General features: G+C 35.3%; 1 protein-coding gene across 4 annotated transcripts in view; it reads left to right on the forward strand.

Annotated features, from left to right (window-relative positions):
• The window catches only part of Cdh12 (cadherin 12), a 1,151,540-nt gene that overhangs the window by 786,122 nt on the left and 343,682 nt on the right, over positions 1 to 21,736 (forward strand). For all 4 annotated transcript variants that reach the window (XM_074077695.1, XM_074077693.1, XM_074077696.1 and 1 more), the window contains one exon: positions 20,740 to 21,136. In XM_074077695.1, coding sequence (XP_073933796.1) covers positions 20,906 to 21,136 — 231 coding nt within the window. In that variant the 5' untranslated portion in view covers positions 20,740 to 20,905. The remainder of the gene's footprint in view (positions 1 to 20,739; positions 21,137 to 21,736) is intronic.

The raw sequence follows: 21,736 nt of genomic DNA on the forward strand, positions 1-21,736 counted from the left end.
GACCTTCTTCATGTTTCAATTCTTTAAGTTTTATCTGTCTGCTTTGCCATCCCTTCTCTCTGCCTCATTATCAGAACATATCCTGTCTATTTCTCATCTGGTCCTCCTCCCTGCTACATGATTCCACCCTTTGATGCTCAGAACCACCCAGGGTCAAAGACCATCACCTTGATCTACAGGTTTGTATTTTTATAGCATCATTACATGTGTGGCTCTTTTCATTTTTTATAGTGGGCTCCATAATGGTCCTAATAAACTGCAATACCAGGCGTACCAGGCACGGTAATATTAAGTATGTTCCTAGGATAAGAACTTTTTCCCTGCTTTTTATGACAAATGCAGTCTGCATTGTTTTCTTTACTCTGGGACTTTTAGTATCAACAGCAGTCTCACTAACCTAGGAGTATATGAGCTGATGTAACATCTAACCTGTTGGTGGGTGCATTATACCAAGTACTGCTGTGTGGAGGTCCCAACAATAGCTCTCTTATAACATTTAGTACATGGGAAAAACCTTGTAAGGGTCAACCCAAAAGGTAAGAGTCCAAGTGTATAGAAGAGAACAGGGGAGCTTCCCATGTTTGAGCTTCCTCTGTGTGAAGACTAGATAGCTTTCAGAGTGACTATAACAGGGTTGTTGTCCCATTGTTCATGGTCCCCTGTTATCTCCTAGGAAGTGTAATCCTGCCAAGAAAGGCCACAGGTGTTCTGCAGGGTGATCTTGGATGGTAAATTTGGGTCAGGGATGCACTGCCACTTGGGAGAGGGTGGCTTTACTCAGCTGTAGTGGATCCAGGGAGCAATTTTTGTAACTTTAACTGTAGTGGGGATAGACAAAACAACAATAAAAGGGCCCCACTAATGGGGTTTTAATAGTTAGGCTTTTTTTTTATATACAGACAGTAACTTTTTTTTTAACTGTGTAGAATTAGCATGGCAACAATATACTATCAGTATCCAAGAAAACTCATTGTTTACAAAAGTTAAAACTACCATCTTTAAGTATCAAAGGACATGCTTAGAGGTAGTAAAAATAGTCACTTTGCCACTATGAAGACCCTATCTAAAAACATGAGTTTGTTTCTGGAATGGTTTTAATGCCAGATGGTCACACATGTATAAGAACCATTTCCTCAATCCTCTCAGCCATGGTTATTTTTGAGAGGTCTGGCATGAGTGACTCCATTTGAACTTTGATGGCATTTCTCACCTTGTCTCCAAACTATTTATATCTGAGTAGTGTCTTCTGAAGATTTTTTTTTCCCAATCCAAGAACTAACCAGGCCTGACTCTGCTTAGCTTCTGGAACCAGAAAAGATTGGGCACATTCAGGGTGGTATGGCCATAGACTGAAGATCTTTCTTGATTGGTCATTTTCTTTCCTCATCATGAGGATTTGCTCTTTCTGGGATTTTGTTTGTTTGGTTGGTTTTGGTCCCACATGGAGTGGGGAGGCAGGAATAACCAGCAGATCAGGTGGGAGTCATTACCAGCTAGACATTTTTGGACAAATTTAAGCAACAAAGAGGCTTAGAAGGAGTGGCTCATAAGCAGTGGGCTTTTAGAAAAGGATAATACATAACAAATCCAACAAAAGCAGATGTCTAAAAAGCTAATCTGGTTGACACATAAGCACTTTTTTAGGGTCATATTTTATGTACTTGATTGTAAATGCCCCAGAAGGATCAGAACTCTAATGTCAAAAACTTAAAAGAGCCATGGTTAAAATTTTGATGGACAAATTAGCAACTAACAGAACAGCACAGCAGTACCACTAATTTTTTGTTACCATGTTTATCTAAATTTTGTATTTTAGAAGGCTTGATATACTGGAAAACATAAGTATATTTAGTTTAAGGAATCAGCAATAACATCATAGCTCTGTAGAGGTTATATATACATATTACTTTAGTTGTTGTTCTTGAAGTAAAACAGATTTTTTCATCAGTTGGCAGGGGAAAAGTTTTAGTAAACCCAAATAACCCAATCACAGACACATAAAGGGTACCAACTCATTAGAGTCACCAAAGACGACAGTTGTTTAACCATGAAGTCATCTAGAAAATTTTACATAATCTGTTAGAAAATAAGAGCCATAGAAGAGGCAAAGGGACAGCTCAAACACAGGGTTTATTGTTCAGGCAGGAGCCCTGTGGTGTGGGACACAAGCAAGAGAGCTAGAGCTCACTCCCCCACACAGTCTTGGGCTATGTATATGGGGCTAGTGAAAAAGTACCAGGAAGGTCACTAGGGGATACTGCTGCTGGGCGACCAAGAAAGATAAGTTCTAGTTAGGTCACTGTTTGCTCAACTGTACTTGGCACCCATCTTGGGAGAAAAAGATTAACAATTGGTCCTTTGTCAGTCTTTGGGGTTGGGTGGGGAGTTTCTAGTAAGCCATCTTCAAGGGGAGAGGTGGTCTTCTCCTAACATGGCTGTCCTCACTGTCAACCCCAACATAAACCAACCCTTAAATGAACATGACTCAGTTATCTTAGTAGCTAAAACCCCAACAAAAATCACAAGAGAATACAGGTAAATATTTATGGGGACTAAGTGTGGAGTTAGGAAACTTAATGGCCAAGAATCATGGCTCAGACATTGATAAGGGATCATATCCCAGATTGTTGCCATTAACATATGGTTCATGACATACAGTAGGATCCCACCAACCTGTAGTCAGTGGAGGTTCCCTAAAACAACAGGCCCAATCTGGGCTTCCCCTGCCAAAAATTCCCTCCACCTGCCATTTGGACTAGCATCTCCACTTTGTTGATTCCAATAAAAACAAGAGGTCTTGACTTCCAGTGTAGTGCTCCTTTTTGAGTTTTCTTTTTTTTTCATTTGCTTTATATAAGTAAATCTGTCTCAACCCTCATATCAGTGCAGCAGTACTCCCTGTGCTCAGTTGCCTCTTGCCTTTTGTGTTTTATAAACTCTTCTTGTCTTGAAAAATTTGTAGATTAACCTGTAACACCAAAAATTTCTGACAGTTGTCTTAACAAAACAAAAACCACTTTAAGACCATTTTTGTAAATGTTATTAAGAACAGTATAATATTTTTAAGATAATCTTGTTATGAGCTTACAGAATTAAGTTTTAGTTTAATATTAGTACATTAAATTTTGACCTTACAAAACCTTTAATGTAACTGGATTTTAGTCAACTTGATCACTACATAGTCATATATAAGCTCCATATTTTTATGACAACTTATTTTGTATCACCTGTGGGAAATTGTCTTTATCCTTTTTTTTTTTTTTACTTAAAAGTATTTTTTAACCTTTTATTTTTAAAAACCATATCCTTAATGCTATAGATGTATATAAATATATATAACTTGTTGAAAATAACTCATAAAACCTTTTAGCTTAGAGTCTTATATTTATATGAAAAAAATAGAAAGAAATCAACCTTAAAATATTTTTTTAGAAAAACAACTTTTTAGAAAGCCCATTTGTTAATAGACACATATATTATAAGAGAGAATTAAATCCCAGATTTTATTTATGAGAATGAAACAGGCTAAAGCCATTTTTAACTACCCAAATTTTAAGATTCCTGTTGCAGGCTGTGGCCTGCCTTTTCTTTTTTTTTTTCTTCCTCTGGTCTAAGCCAGAGTGTTAACCCCTGAAACCCTACATCCTGGTGAGACCTGATTGAAATAAGTTTGAAAACCTGTTTTCTTAAAAGTAGTGGTAGAACAGAGTAATTTTTTTTGCATTTACTTTACAATAAGAACCACCTTCAAGATTTTTATATATTCATATGTAAAAATCATTGTAAGCAGTTTATAACTGAGATCTTTAAAACAAAAACCCTGGTTTTTGTTGTTGTTGTTGTTGTTGCCTTGAATATCACATTAACCTTATAACAGCAGTTTAAGAACAATTTTGAAGATGCTTACACATACACACATATGCACACATACATAAAAGTTTCATAAATTAAGTATGCCAGAAAAAAAATGTTAACTTAAGAGTGCACAAGATTAGCTGAAATTTCAGTAGCAAATTAAATTTTGCCCAGTGTTTTAAACAAATTGACAGACACACACAAAATTAGAGTGCACTCTCAAAAAAAGCGAAATATTTTAAATTATACCAGGAGAGCTATCTAGTGGAATGGTGGATGATGCATGTGTTCTCTTTGAGTCTCCCTCTTTGGAACTGAATTTTTGTTACCCATTCCTTACCCTCAGTTGTGGCTATTTCCCAGGAAAACCTCAGCCTCCACTAACCCTGGGAGGTGTCTCACACTCTTTCACCCTGCTCCCTTAACCTGAGAAACCCAGTTTCACACCAAATAGGGTTATTTGGGGGTCTCTGGGAGATGCTGTCTCCCTTCTCCCTCCTGAGGCAGGTCTGAATTCAAACCCAGATTCTTACAAGTCTTACAAACAGTGCTCCCCTCCCCTCTCTGGTTCCTGTACCTCACTGGGTTCCTTTGTGCACCCAAGGCCTTCACCCTGACTCGCAGGGAGGATGAGTTCCTCCTGCGGATTGAGTTGTCCGTTGGTGCCTGGTGGGATCTTCTCCTGATGGTCCAGGGGATGCACCCTAGTGACAAGGAAGGTGACAAATCACCATCTCCACAATCCTGGCAATGAGCCCCCAGGAAATGTTGCAGGACTCTCAAGCTGAGATATGGGACACTGAGGCAGTTTAGTAGGAAGGAATGTTTCATTGTGCTGGCCCAGACCCAGCTGACTCATGTCCAAAGACAGAGCCCCAAGAACAAAGAGTTCTCATCTTACATACCCTTGCAAGCAGAAAGCCAAGCTCAACCCACATATGGCTACACTTGACTTCATTGGCTATTTCATTTCTGCAGTACTATGTGTCTTTCTTCATGTTTCAGTTCTTTAAGTTTTATCTCTCTGCTTTGCCATCCCTTGCCTCTGCTTTATTATCAGAACACAGCCTATTTCTCTTCTAGTCCTCCTCTCTGATACATCCACCAGGTGACTGCCTTGTGAGTAGTGTTTCATCTTTCTGTCCCCAGCTTAATTGAAATTGTGAGGTGAGGTAGGCTTGCCAGATCATGCAGGGTGGTCAGAGTTGTTGTTTTCCCCAGTTGACAGCTGTGTTAGCCTTCAGCTGTAGCTGCTTGGTCAGCTTCTCCCACAGTGAGGTGAGGCAGTTCAGTTTGAATGCTGTACTCTGGTTCAAGACATCATCTCTGTGATCTACTGCCTTCCCTGCTTTAGGGGGTGTATTGTCACTGTGTTTTTTCACTGACAGAACTCTCTGTGCTGAGAGTTTAGTTCTTTGCTCCACCTCCTCTCTCCTGGGCAGGTTCAGAATACCATCTACCCCCTCTTCTGTCTATGTTTGATTACAGTTTTCTGTTTGTTTTTCAGTTCTGTGGGGAAGTTCAGTTTCGAATGCTGCTCTTTTGCTCAAATCAGCTCTGTGATCCACTATGTGCCCTGCTTTGGGAGGTGGTTTGTCACCCCACCCCACAGTCTTTGCTACCTTTCCTGTGTTTGCTCACTGAGAGTTCAGAACTGAGAATTTAGTTCTTTGCCCTGTCCCCTTTCTCTGGGGCAGGTTCAGCATTCTACTCACCCCCTCTGCTGTCTGTGTTTGAGTGCAGTTCACTGTTTGTTTATCAGTTTTGTTGGGGAGGATCAGTCTGCCGAGGGGGTGTTCTGGTTTATGTTCCTGCGTGGTCCATGATGTTCATCTGTTTCTTCTGCCAATTGACACACAGGCAGGTTTGGAACTGGAGGTGGCAGGGAGAAATGGTGCCAACTTTTCTAAGTGCAGTACAGCACGGGGATACTTTCCATGGGCTAGGTGTTCAGGATGATGCAGAGTTTGATTCCTGCTGATGCTGTTTCTACTTGACGAAGGAAGAAGAGAAGGAGGAAAAAAAAGAAGTGAGAAACCGCCATGTGGGAGGACGTTTTCCCGGGCCAGACCTGCCTTGTTGGCTATGCCATAAATTGCAGTTGTTATGTGCAAATAAGACTGATCTAATTTTTGAATTTCTTTGAATTTTTTTCTGCACCTAATGTGATGGACAGTTATTATTTTAGCTAGAAGCAGTCAGAATTACCCAAGTGTGGCTCCGACATCCCAGGGAGGTTTTTGGAGTCACAGAGCTTAGGCTTTCTGCTTCCTTACCCTAGTCGCCACCTTGGATCTCCCATACTTTTTAAAATTAATATAGTACCAGTATATAAAACTTTTAACTTTTTATCACAATTGCTGAAAAAAACTTTGATTAATGTTTCACATCCCTTCTAAATTCATTATAAACCTAATATGACAAAAGACATATTATTAAAGAGAAGGCTTCTACAGCCTTCTCTATCACCATTTGTCATCTGTGTTATCACTCGGGGTGCCATTTTTTTCCCCTTTATTTTATTATTTTTACATGTATTACAGCAACTAAATCACTCCATGTCTAAGTGTTGGACTTTGGGTTTAACTTACCACATGGTGTGCAGAGCCCAGGTGTAAAAAAGTGAATTGCTCATATACCACTGATCATGATTCACTAACATCATAGAAAAATCCAGTACTTCCTTATTTGTAGTATTTAAAGGAATTTTCCCTCCATCCTTTCTTTTCATGTTTCCACATTTATGGATACTCATTAAGGTGTATATGTATTCATCCAATTTATTTTTCCTAACTTTTCCTTAGATGAATGTCATGAAATTTGTTTATAATACTACATGATTCTTGAATTGCAGATGTATCTTTGATGAAAGTACCATTCTATATCATGCTTTTTCACTTAATATTATGGTTTTGAAATCTACATATGTAAATCTCATTTATTCCTATTCCTTTTATTGTTTTATATTATTTAATCTTACACCTACAATTTATTTCATAACTCTGCTGCTGTAATGATGAACTGCTATGTACAAATTTCCACTTCCTACAACAAACAACACAATGATGAATATCTTCATGTATATCTCTTTATGGATCTACAGGAAAACAAATCATGATGTATAAATAGTTTCCAATGAAGGGCAAAGAGACTTTCATTATTACTTCCTCCCTTTCTTTTCCTTTTCTTATGTTTATAAATATGTACTTTACTGTTCATATATTAAATTTTAAAGTGTGTTTTTTCTAATTTTTTCTGAAGTAATGAATCATGCTATTTTATCATCACAGAGGATTGAAGCATTAGTCCAATTCTTAGTGATTTACCAACATCCTTTAACTTCTCAACTATATCTATTTCCACATTATAAAGTTTGGATAGTGCTATGGCATTTCTTATAGATTAGCTTTGAGATCTTGTATATACTCGTGTTTGGCTCTCAATACACTGAAATCTCAATACAATGTGTTGTATTTAGATCTTGATGTATGGAGTCTGTTGCAGAGAAAGGGAAAAGCTAAGACCAAGTTCAGTGAAAATGAGAAAGAAGAAACCTCTTTAACTGCCTCTTTTATCATCTATGTGATGCTGAAAGGCTTACCTGTTTATCTTAGTATACCAATTTCAGCATTTTATTTCTATTAGGAAACAGAAATGCTTCTTACTCAAATAGAATTGGTGTCACTGACTGAAACGTCTGGATGGAGTAGGAAAGAACAAAATGTATTTGTGCAAACAATGGGAGGGACATTCTCTTTTTAGGCTTAAGAAGATCTTGAACTTTTCTCAGCTAGAGACAAGGGAGGTAGAAGTCTTATGATACAAAGGATAATTCCCATTCTCATTTTCTTTTAGTAAAATGAAGATGATAACAACTATATAGACCATTTTTAATAGTGAATAACTAGTAAAATTTTAAAAATTATGCCTACATTTTAAACAATAGGAAAAATTCAATAAATATTTACTCATGTTCTCTAAGTTTATAACCTTTATCAGTTATTAAAGTAGATTAGAAAATTGGAATGTCTACTGGAGGAAAACCTACCTCATTCTGTTTGACCAAATATATTCCAAAGGATTGAAGATGTACATGAAAAGGAAATGAAATATGAAATAACTGAATGTACTTATTTGATAGCCACTTATTAGTGTTTTTTAAAATTTGTGAATACTATAATAGACAAGTGTCTATTTACATGATATATAATACAACATAAGTACAATATTTATTTACTGAAAAGATTACTATTACTGATTAATTTCTTTCTCAATCTTTAAGGCTGTAGATATGCCATTAAATTTTCTCATAACATTCCATTATGAGTTTACCTAAAATGCAGTCACACCAGGGACTTTTTCTTGGATTAATTTCAATGGATGCTATCCTTCCACATACATTATTGATTTTTCTTCCAAACCATAATGATGCAAAGTGGACTACCTTAACAAGTTTATGTCTATTTTCAAAAACCTATCTTGACAAGAGATGTGGTTTCCTTTAATTACATAGTGTCATTATTTCACATACTTGTATGTCACTAATAGTACATTTGCAAAGGGATTCACTGCAAGATAATGCTATGAGAAATAAATATAAAATATATATCTTTGAAGGTAAATGAGAAATGGATATACTTTGTTATTAAAATCTTCAGTTCAGAATGAGTGACTGCAACCACAGAATTACATAGATTTCTTGAAGAGATACATTAATCTGTAAAGCAATGTAGTATTTGGATTTCACTAGTTGTTTAATAAGCAATAAATATTTAGCTGTATAAGAAGTGATAAGGATTTTTCTGGCAATAGAGGGATAATAATGCAACTTAAGAAATCAGAAAAAAAGCTCTGTCTGTCCAAGTCAATATTAATCTACATGTTCCCACTGGCAGATAAACAGCAGTTTATTATTTAAGAAAATCTATAAAAGCAGCTGCATAGGTGTTCAGATCCTTTTTTTTCTCTTTTATCTTTTGGAATTTTAGCTGTAAGAATGAAAGCTACCTGACTTATCCTTTAGAGTTCAATGTTAATATATTTCACCTGTTTCAAGACTATCACAACTCTTAAGACAGAGAGGGAGACAGAAGCAAAAATAATTTATAAAAATAAGAGACTTCCATATGACAAGCTACATCAAGATCCAGGATTACAATCTGTCATGGAAGTATGACTTTTGTTTTTCTTAGTCTATCATCCTTCTGTCTCTAAGTGTTGAAAGTCAGAGCAGGCATGTACTGAAGGACTGTATTCATTAATCACAAAAGGGAGGAACATCACAATCACTCTGGGAACATTTCCTCAGAGCATCTAATGATTCTGGTCACTATTCCTAACTCTAAAATGTGATGTCAATGTTTCCAGCTGCATATTAAAGGATGTCTCTCTGTTTCAGTATGTTTTATGTCATCTGGTAAGGACCCACCTCTTATTCTTGAGGCAGAAGGAGGAAGTGGAGGAAAGGAGAGAGAAAAAGTGGGGGGAGAGAAGGAGGAAGAGAGAAAAGCAAGCTTGACTCTTTTATAATCAACTCATTCCAATAATAATAACTTTAATTTATTATCAAGGTGGAAATTGTAGGTAGTTCTCCAAATAAGAAAACTATTTATATCCCCTCCTCACTTCCCTGTGGGGAAGGCTATGACATACAGAGATATTTTAATAAATCAATGGTGTAATGCAGTAATTATTAATTGAAAGAAATATTTTATTTAAAAGTAGAATGAGTTATCTAAGTATATATATATATATATATATATAGGCATATACATACATGACATGCAGTAAAAATATTCATAGTGATATGCTGTTGCTTAGATTTTTGTAGAGAATATAAGTTTTGAGATGTACATTTGAAGCTTTATAACTTTATACATCAGGAGAAATCTATAGAAAACTGTAAGGTAAATTCCAAGAAATAAGTCTTATGAGTCTTGTGTGATTTCAATAATATGTAGAAATATGAAATTAGAGAATATTTGCTGCTTAATAAATGCTTTTCTTTGCCTGGGTAGGGTTCTTTCCTTTTAACCATCTTCTACAGTTTGAAAAGTTACAATTCAATTTCTAATCATAATCCTGTAAATAACTCTCACTATCCCTTGAATAAATCATAATGAATCTATTTTGGTATTGAAAGTACAGGAATCAGAAGATGGTTTTGAAAAGACTGATTGGTAAATACAGTAATTTTTTATTTGAATAAAAGAGAAAAAATTTTCTTAATTGTCAGAAATCCTATTGATAGTTTTGTAGTTTTGTTAGTGTGTATATTGAAATCTTTTATGATATGTAGCTGGGATATTCTGATACCTTGATGCGCATCAATACACACTCCAAATGAAATCTAGCTCCAAAATATTTCATCCATTGAACACAGGTTCACTTATCTATCCATCATGCAGACATCTCACTGTCATGATGGTCTCTGTCATTGTCTTCTCCCCTGTGTAAATTCCTCTGAGAAATGCAATTTATGCTAAACTCAGCTTCATGTTTATCCTAGATTTAGTCTCTCTGGAATTCTGGTGTGTAAAAGTATTCACTCCATTAAGTATTCTCATTTTTCAAAGCTTTGTGGTTCTCTGTAAATAGGAACATGGTATCTATTTTTACAACTCAGGGGCTTTTTCTCTTAGTCAATCAGATTCCTGTTAGCAGTCTATAATGGGTTGTCAAAAAGCTAGTCTCACATGTAAGTCAAGGTACAGACTCACATCATTCTTTTCTGTTCCATTATGTTCCCTTTTCCCTTCCCTTTGTTCCTTCCCTCCTTTCCTTCATCCCTGATTTTGGGAATTAAGCCGAAACCTTCAAGCATGCTAGGCAAGTGCTGTACTGAAGAGTAACAAGCCCAAGATTCAGACCTCTCTTTCATCATGTTCTCTAAGTTTGTGTATTGAAAGAAAATCACTTGTGTAAAAGTTTGCCTCTTAATTGCTTTTTTGCACCCCAGATGAAGCAAATTTGAGTTATGTCCAGCCTGGATTGTTTCTATAGAACTTTCAATGATTTATGTGATGCCTAGAAGGGCATGGTTTTGCCTGAGGTAGTAAAAGTAGTAAGTTGGTGACATACTCTCAAATATGGGACCCAAGTTCTTCTTGTCTCTGTGACTTCATGCTCTAGTAGTCTAGAGGTATTAATTCAAAAAGAAGCCCCTCATGAGGACACACAACAATGGTTTCACTAAAGCAAAAGGTGAGAAACCTACCACTTCCAAGAGAAGTCATAGCTTCAGAAAGGAGTTGGGTTCAGAGGAACAGCTGATCTTCATCATGACTACATCCTTGCTTCTTTAGTACAGATAAAGATTTTAGGTTTATTTTCTTATCTTTTTTTAAAACCAAGATTCACTAGATTTCTTTAAATAAATGCTTCTCCATTTCCTTTATACACTTAAAACCATTTGTATTGACTAAGTTAATATTAACTATTTTTTTCCATTTTATTCTGCTGAGTGACTTTTGAACTCCTTATTCCTCCAAACCAGAAGTAATGCTTTCTACTATTTAGTTTTGCTCTCAGAATGTTCCTGTTAACATATTTTTACTTTAGGTTTCATTAGCTTCATATTTTTCAGAATTTAGGAAGAGTTCTTAACTTATAATGAAGTTTAAGATTCTCCTGAAAGTATGGTGTAATGGTACATGCCTGTAATCCCTGCTAACTGGGGTGCTCAGGTAGGAGAATCACAAGTTGAAGCTCAGTCTGGGAAAATTAGTGGGGCCTTTTCTCAAAATACAGGACTTGGGGATGTTAGCACAGTGGCAGATTCTGAGATCCTTTGTGCCTAGAATGCCTCATATTGGGATTCAATTCCTCATATCAAGAAAGGAGACAAAAGACCCTTCTGACAGTTTTAACCATATTGCCTAAACTGGATTTAATCTAAGCTTATTCTCAGCTGATTTTCTGAGCAGCTGTCCATCAGTCCCTAATGTTGGGCTTCCTATAAACATTCTTGAATTTATCCCTGCTGAACGATTGTATCTTATTTTGTTGATTCAGTTTTTGAATGTAATTAAAAACCAAACTATTTTGACCATATATATGTAGTGTGCAACATTAATGAAAATGTAGATTCTGTGGCTTTCAGACTAATGTTTTCTATCTATTACAAAGGGATAATCTAAACTGAACTTAGATTCTTTCTCACTCTTGTCATATTATTTCTTGTAGAAGTCTATAGTATCTGGCATGATATGCAGGGTGCCATGTTTTTAACTGGGTCCATAGAAAATGAGCTGCCAATTGCATGCCAGAAAATATCCTAAAACATTTTGAAAATAGGTCACTTACTTGACCAAAATCTCTTAATTTCCCAGAAGTGAATGATTTCAATTTTTTAAGCATTAGTTGTTGAATAAATCTTGGTTAAAATCTGATTTCTGGTGAATATTAGCATCAGTTAATAATTTTATCTTAAAGTAGATAAGTTCCTATTCTACAAAGTTATATTCTCTTAAATGTAATTACATGATATTTGATATGATTCAATTTCATATGTATGCATGTATATGTGTTTGTCTCCAGGAAGTAAGTAATTGCCTTTCTTGGTTTATTTACTTTTCCACATGCTGTCACTAATTCATCAAACTCTTAAACTGTACATGTCCTCTTTATTATTTATAAAGCCTATCAAATACCTTAGTTTTAATGCCCTCCTTTTACCTCTTCAATTTCCTACCACTTGGAATTTCCTTCTGCTCCAACCTGGACTGATCATCTTCCCACAACTCCTTTCTGATACTTTTCCAGAAATTCCTTTTGCTCTGTCCAAGATGTTCTGTTCTGAGTGTCACATACTATGACTATTATTTCATGTTCTGGAAGCTTCAGAAATTGTTCTACTGTCTGTTTTAGCCAGTTTTTCATTGTTATCACAAAATACCTTACCAAAGCAACTTAATGGAGAAGAGGAGCTGAATTTTGGCTCCTGGTTTCAGAGCTTTGGTATCATGGCAAGGAAGGTGTGGAAGAGCAGAGCAGCTCATTTCAGTTTAACTGAGAATCAGAGAGAGAGAGATTGTCTGTATTAGTTGGCTTCCTTCTCCTTTTACCTTTTTTCATATCTGGGTCCCCAGACTATCAGTGGGTGTTACCCACTTTCAGGCTTGTTATTCTCCCCCCAAACACTGAATTAATTCCTTCCTGAGACATCCTCATAGACACACTGAGAAATGTGCTTTCCTAATGTCCTAGACATCTCTCAATTCAATCAAGTTGACAATCCTTATATCTTTTGAATGAGGATCACTTTCAGTTACTATTTCAAATTAAAAGACCTTTCACAACAAGAATAGGTAGGGAAAACTATAAATATTCTTATTTTTTTAAACTTTAAGAAGTGCCTTTGACAATTTATTCCATAGAATTTTAATTTAAAATACACACAAGCATAGTCATCATTGAAGAATTATATAAATGCAGTTAGTCTTAGAATACTTCAAATAACAGATAAACATTTTAATAATTAACATATCTTTCAGAATACTAAGTTCTCCCCTGACAAATACAGCCTTTTCAATGTAATTTACATGAAGTAAGCCCCTTACAAGGAGTTGTCATTAAAAAAGCAAACACAAGCCAAGTTAAATAAATAACTGCAGAAACCACAGCCTCTGTGTCTCTCTTGGCTTTGGAGAAAATACTGAAAGAAAAAGTGTTAACATCATAGATACTTCACAGTCAAGTGTCCCCTGCTTTGATATATGATCTTTTTTAAATGTTTTTATAACTTTATGTTCTGCTAAAAGGGATGTTTGGCTCCCTAGACTCGTATAATGTTTGGGAGGTCTTTGGAAAGCCACTTTGGCTCTGCAAAAGATTAGGAATATAAACAAATATCAATTTTTAAACACTATGTGTGAGATCTGTTACCTGGAATAAAAGACATCTCTGGTGATGCCTTTCTAAAAATTATGTCTTCTTTAAGGCTCAAATGTCTCCATAGGGTGCTGACACCTCAGGACAAGTCTTCTATTCTTGCTTTTGTAACAATACCATTGGTACTGGAGCAAGTATACCCAGGTGGACGGCTGGATAGTGTTTTTCCTTGTAATTTTGTCCTGTGTTTTATATCAGTGGGAGTTGTTTTCCATTCAGTTCAGAAACAGAGTCTTTCAATCTTCTTGCTTTACTTTTGCTGTGACATACATTTTAAAAGTTCCCTGGCTGACAAGGATGGCTGGCAGTAGGGGTCTGCTGGGTGTACCATCATGCACTGAAAATATAGGTACATTTGCTCACTAAAGGAGTGCAGAGTTACAAAAACCTTGAAGGAATTTCAGGATCATAAAGCAATCACAGGAGTTCAGAAATGTTCTTGTACACATTCTCTAACTGAAAGAAGACTGAAACATACTTACTGGAATCATGTATACAGTTCTACAGAGAGAAAACTGATTTTCTTTTTTTTTAATTGTGCTGGGTGGGGGTACATTGTAGCCTTTGCAAAGGTTGTTACAATGTATCAAATATATCATACATGAATTTACCCCCTCCACTGCTGTCTTTCATCCCCTCTCCCCTGATTCCTGGAAGTTTCAAGAGGTAACTTTTTTGTATTTACATACATTCATACACATTATTTGCACCATATTCATCCTCCTATCGCCTTTCCCTGCCTACTCTCCACTCCTACCAGTGCTCCCCCCACCAGAACTTGTTCTACCCTCCTGTTCTCTGATTTTTGTAGAAGAAAAAACATAAAAGATAAAAACGAAAAACATGGCATTTTTGATAGTTTGAGATAGTGATAGCTACACAGGGAGTTTCCTTGTGTTGTTTCCATGCACATATGTATTAAAACTGGTTCATCTCTTCTAGTCCTCTTAACTCCTCCCCAGTCCACTTTCCATGGTGGCCCCATCCAGTTTAAGATTTCTATATTCATTCCTGTACCGTGGGCACATAAACCACATTCAAGTGTTTGGTTCCTTCCTTTGTCCTTCCTCTCCTGTGTGTGGCCTGCCCTTAGTATGACCTGTGTCCCATAAAATTGTTGCATTTGCTTTAGGTCTATAACCCACATTTGAAAGAAGACTTGTGGCTTTGGCTTTCTGAGCCTGACTAAATTCACTTATGATAATGTTCTTTAGTCCCATCCATTTACTTGTGAATGACAAAATTTCATTCTTTGTAGCTGAGTAAAATTCCATTGTATCTAAATACCACATTTTCTAATCCATTCATCATTAGTGGGGAATCTTGACTGTTTCCATAGCTTTGCTATTGTGAATAGTGTTGCAATAAATATGGGTATACAAGTGCCTTTGTTGTAAGCTGACTCACAATCCTTCAGTATATGCCTAGGTGTGGTACTGCAGGGTCACATGGCGGTTCTATTTTTAGTTTTATAAGAAGCCTCCGTACTGTTTTCTGTAGTGGGTTATACTAGTTTTTATTCTCACCAGAAATGCATGAGGGTTCCCTTTTTCCTCACCAACATTTGTTGTTGGTGTTCTTGATGGTAGCTAGTCTAACAGTGGTGAGGTGGAATCTTACTGTGGTTTTGACTTGTATTTCCTTTATGGCCAGGGACGGTGAGGATCTTTCATGTGTTTTTTGGCCATTCAGACTTGAACATCATTGATGTGCTTTCATATTTCAAATGCCACTTGCCAATCATTTACTTATCATAAAGCTGTGATATGATTTTTTAATTATTATTCATTTATTCACATGTGCATAGTTTGGGTCATTTCTCCCTTCTTCCCCCGCTCCCACCTTCTGCCCCCTCCTCCCTCCCTTCCAGGCAGAACTTGTTCGGTGCTTTTCTCCAGTTCCATTGAAGAGCAGAAATAAGCAATAATAAGAAAGACATAGCATTTTTGCTAGTTAAGGACAGCTATCCAGAGAGATTCTTAGAATTGCTTTCATGTACAAATGTGTTACAATCCATGTTGATTCATCTCTAACTGATCTTTACATTGGTTCCTGGTCCCCTTCTCGTGTTGACCTCTGTCATTTTAAGGTTTCTGTATTAATTCCTCTGGAGTGGGGACATCAAATGCTTTCATGTTTTGGGTTTTCTATATGTTATCCCCTTGTCATGTAACCCAAGTCCTACAACATTGGTATATTTGCCCTAGATGTGATGTGATTTTTAAAAATTTTTATTTTATTCATATGTGCATACAATGTTTGGGTCATTTCTCCCCCTTTCCCCCCACCCACTCCTTTACCTCCCCAACTCCCTCCCTTACCTCCCCTTACCCCTCGCTACCTGGCAGAAACTATTTTGCCCTTATCTCTAATTTTGTTGAAGAGAGCATACAAGCAATAATAAGAAGGACCAAGGGTTTTTGCTAGTTGAGATAAGGATAGCTATACAGGGAGTTGACTCGCATTGATTTCCTGTGCATGTGTGTTACCTTCTAAGTTAATTTTTCTTGAACAAATCTTTTCTCTAGTTCCTGGTCCTCTTCTCCTATTGACCTCAGTTGCTTTAAAGTATCTGCTTTAGTTTCTCTGTGTTGAGGGCAACAAATAAAAGCTATATATGATGCACCTACAGCCAGCATTACACTTAATGGAGAAAAAGTGAAACCATTCCCTCAAAAATCAGGAACTAGACAAGGATGCCCACTATCTCCACTCTTAATCAACATAGTACTGGAATTCCTAACCAGAGCAATTAGGCAAGAAGAAGGAATAAAAGGAATACAAATAAGCAAAGAAACTGTCAAAATATCCCTATTTGCAAATGATATGATCCTATACCTTAAACACCCAAAAAACTCTACTCAAAAGCTCCTAGACACCATCAATAGCTATAGCAAGGTAGCACAATATAAAATCAATATACAAAAATCATTAGCATTTCTATACAATAATAATGAGCAAACATATGATTTTTAAAAAGTACTATAGATGTATCTTGTGCCACTCTCCATACTTATTAATTAGTTAACAAAATTTAGTTCACTATTCAAATTTTAATGAGATTAATCTGGAGACCAAATTTAAATTCAGAGTTGTTATGAGAAAACATACCGCCAAATTACCTGTCTGACCTTAAGATTGCATTCAAGTGTCAGGTTACCTGCAAAGAAACTTTGTTCAGCTAGAAGTGGCCTCAACTTCCTCTTTGTTCAATGATTACTTCACATCATAGGAAATATTTAGTGTTTTTTCTAGGTGGATTAGGTGGGAACCTGGACATTTTCAGAATTTTTCAACCACCACCCAATCCTATTAGTACACTAGTGGAGACAATTATTTACTTTTTTTCTTCCTCTACCTAAAATTCCATGGAAGTTCTGAATCTCCTAGCTTCAAAGGAACTGTAGTGATCTAACAACTTTTATCTCTATTTTAAATTGTCTCTAAATTGTCTAAGAAAGCTTAAGCTGATCAATATTGAAACCATTGCTTAATATTGGAAAAAGTAAGTTGGAATTTAGGCCTTTCAAGCCATTATTTCTGTTTTGGTATGATTTGAATGTCCTTATGTTGGTGTGTATTTATGCATTCACTAACAAATGAGTAGCACAGTATAGTACCCAAGAGTATATCTCTGAGTCACAATACCCAGATTAAAACTTATTTGCTATCTGTTAGCTTGTAAACTGAGGGCAATATTTTACATCTATATTCTAATATTTCTTCTGTAAAGTGAATATGATAATAGAACTTCCATTCCAGAACAGACACTATAGTAAATTTTTAATAAAACTAACTGCCATCATTCAATGAATAAGTTGCTCAAACTTAACAAATAAGTATCTGGTATCTATATATCCCAGTAATCCTGTAGGCATCAGACACATAACAGAACATGAAAGAGGGAGCATTTCTATTCTCCAGGACCTCATCACTCATCACCACAACACCCAGGGAAAAAGAAAAACAAATCATCACATAAATGTATGTCTATATAAATTACTACTGCTAATAGTAAAACATCTACATTGTTTGAACCCAAGAGTTGAAAAGTACCAAGGCCAAGCATTAAGAGTTGGATTATAAAGACCTGCTAAATTCATGAATATCATACATTCTACAAAGTGATATATGTGTGTCTACATATTCTGCACCGTGCAAAATTCATGTAAAGTACTGGGATTCAAGGAACAAAAAAAGATTATGTTCAAATCCCTAAATCTATATAATCACCACTAACAATCAGCATCCTAATGGCAATACTAGCAAAACCAAACTACTAACAAATGGCCCATTAAATATAAACCTCTACTGTAGTATATCAAGACCAGCCCACTTAGAGAAAGAGAGAAGTGCATAAAAATATGGAAGAAAAACAGCACATTATGATCAAACACAGTTCCAATAAGAACCAAAAAAAGCACAGAATAGAATGTGGGCCTGAAGGAAAGGGACATCAAAGTCTACACTGCACTTCTCTATGGCTCCTGCTGCATTCAATCCTATTACCATAGTTCACATTTAGCTGCTGTTTTGTGTTGTGCAAGTCCTGAATGTGGTGGGGAATTGGCTTATGAAATAACAACCTTTCATAGCCATCCTGTGTCACATTTTGCACTACTTACCAATCACTTATGAAGTAATTTCTTCACATTACAACATTACAAACATGTATTCTATCACAATAGTGAAAGGAAAAAACATAGGAAAAATTTCAAAAAAATTACTCTGGTAGGGGATCAAAACTCTGACTTTAGACCTCTTTGGTTTCTTAGGAGAAATGGGGCTAGAAGCAGAGTGATGACAATGATGATAAATATAGACAGATGCACATCAAAAATATCGAATATGCAATAAAAACATTTGTTCAGAGAAATGACCTTTTATGTCAATGCTCTCTAAAAATGTGTGTTTTAATATCTGAAATCTCCAGACAATTGGGAGAAGAAAATTCCATTGAACATGAGGACAGAAATGTGACCTAATTAAATATTCTAGAATAAATTTGAGACATTGTAGTTTCTTTTCTATCTTTTCTTTTCATGTTTATCTACCCTTCTGAAGTGAATATATCTGAACTAGGATTTGCATGAGTGTGGAAAAAACCATGGAACAAGTGGGGAGTTCAAGATTAATGTACCTTGAATATTAATGTTAATGATTTAAACTTGAAAACATGAGAGAAATGCCTTTCATACTCATACAATCTTGCTGAAAATAGATACAAATGTTTTCTGTTTCCACAGACATGTTACAGTTCATACTTGATATTTGACTTTTATTGATAAGAATAAGTCCTTAGATATAAACTACTTAGGTATAAATCAAAGTTTATGATTTAAACTCTTGTCTATATTAAACAGAAAATAATGCAATCCATAAAAGTGAGCTCTATATGGAATATTAGTTTTCTAGCAAGCATACTAACAAAGCAAAAATAAACAGCAGAAAATTTTGTTTATTGATTGTTAACCTACTCCATCTAATATGTTATGTGCCAACAAGTAATAAATACAGAAGTTAGTAGTGAGATATTGTATATTATCTTTTTCACACACAGTTTTTGAAATGTAGCATATAATTTAAAAATAGAGTACATTTTGATTATTAACTTCTAAATTTCAACTAAACAGTCACTTATAATTAGTGTCTGCCATATTATAGATCTAAGTTAACATTCAAGAACACTATCTTGACAGAATTAAAAGACACAATGAAAATATGATACTTATTCTGTCAGCAGTGAATAGTCATATTCTTTAATAAATTACACAACATATCATGCCCTATGTTACATTTCCTCGTGAGTGTCCTTGTAGAATACTGTCAGAGCACAATTTTGAGCACTGCACCTCATGTTGTATCTCAAGCATTGTGAATTGCTCCTAAATTAAAAGTTTAAATTAGAATATTCATGAAGAATATTTTATGCCTTTTATTATATGCATTATGTTATTATTAGCATAGACCTGGATTATAGCTGACTGGTTGACAAAAAATGACATGAATTGTAGATGTTTAATTACAACCTTTATTGATTTTGGCTTTTGATCTTTTTTTCTGGAAGACTTCTATATATTTTCTGGCCTCTAATATTTTTGGCTTTTGGAAATCTCCTAAACTCTGAGCATTGTACCCCCATTGCCAGATACCTAAAACCACCTTGACTAAGAGTCATATGCCAGATCCAATTTTTCTCTGAGCTGCAAACCATTGACAAAATAACACACACAGATACAGTGTTTCCAGTGCTTGAAGTTAAGAGAAGCATTACATTTATTGAAGCTTAGAAAGTCTTATAAAATCTGACCTTTTATCAGTAGCATACAGTTTAGGAAGATCATTTACTTCTACACTTAATAATTTATCTTCTTTCCTGTTGGTCTGGTTATTTTAATTCTCTACCTTCAGGAATATTTTTGATTTATAAAAAATTGTTTGTTTACTTTTCCTTCTTACCAAATTTTTGGTTTTCAATCTTGTCCTATTTTCATCCTCTCAGGAGATGTCATTTAATATTTGAGGGTAGTTTGGGTTGTTATAACTGTATGGGAGAGATTTATAGTTGTCAATTGAGTAGAATAAAGAGTTTCACTAAAATGTTTTTAAATGCATAAGGTAGCTCCTCAGCAACAAAGAATATGCCACCCCCAAACACTGAAGTTATAAAATCCTACTCTGATTTAATAATTCACCTTTAAACATGACTCTGTGTTTCCTCCTTAAAATGATTATTAATTTTAAATACATACTACTTTTGTTTATAATATATCTTTTTCTTCATTGTAATTGATAATTTTTCAAGTCTCTAAAACATTTAGGTAATTAATTCAATTTATAACAAGGTGAAGAGTAGTTTCCATTTACCAATACAATTCTTTTGAAGTTTTTCTTTTTTACTTTTTTAAATGTTAATAGATATCATGAAAGTTTTGAGGAATATCATCTTGAAATTTTGTTAATTTAATGTATCCTTGTTAATCTATTTTATAGGTTACTTTAGATGGAATATAATAAAGCAGAAGCCACAAAAGCATTAATGCCTGAATTATCATTTCTGCAATAACTGGTGAAGCCACACACGCCTCAAACCTGGATCCCACATTTCTTGATTAAGTGCTGGAGTTTTCATTACTCTGCTGCAGGAAAGCCTTTTCCAATGCTCACAAGGAACTGTTTATCCCTGTTTCTCTGGATCCTGTTTGATGGAGGTCTCCTAACACCACTTCAAACACAGCCACAACAGACTTTAGCCACAGAACCTAAAGAAAATGTTATCCACCTGCCAGGGCGATGGTCACATTTCCAACGAGTTAAACGTGGCTGGGTATGGAATCAGTTTTTTGTGCTGGAAGAATACATGGGCTCCGAACCTCAATATGTGGGAAAGGTAATGCCATGTTTCTCTTGACAACTGTTTAACAGGAAGGTGAAATGTGAATTGTGTATTATGGTGGATATTTTACACAGGAGTTGAAGAAGTCAGTAAGTAAGCCACCGGAATTGAAATTTGAGATACCTGGTTTCTTTTCCTAACTCAGTGACCTCAGAGAGCTTTTGAATATCACTTATTTCTTCAATGCTTCAAATCCTCCCTGATTATTTAAATAAAAATAGTATGTTTGCTTTCCATATTTGACATTCTTTAATTATTTAAATAAAAATAGTATGTTTGCTTTCCATATTTGACATTCTTTACTGAAGTTATGAAGTTTAAATGTGTTGTTAAAAGTATAGTGACAATATATTATTATTTACAGTCTGATTGAAATTGTTCAATAATCATTGACAATAGGAAAACTCAGCAGTCATAAATTTTTTAAACTGATATTAGTATTCTTGAATGACCAGGTTGTTTTCTTCCCTTTTCTGCTTAAAACATTGAATCACCATCAAGATTATGTTTCTAAAGTGTTTGATTTGGCTTGCTTATATTTTATAAATAATTTCTGTATTACATGTTTTGTAAGCTTTCTATGGTAAAAGGGAT

The sequence above is a fragment of the Castor canadensis genome, chromosome 6, assembly GCF_047511655.1.
Source record: "Castor canadensis chromosome 6, mCasCan1.hap1v2, whole genome shotgun sequence".
Taxonomy (NCBI): domain Eukaryota; kingdom Metazoa; phylum Chordata; class Mammalia; order Rodentia; family Castoridae; genus Castor; species Castor canadensis.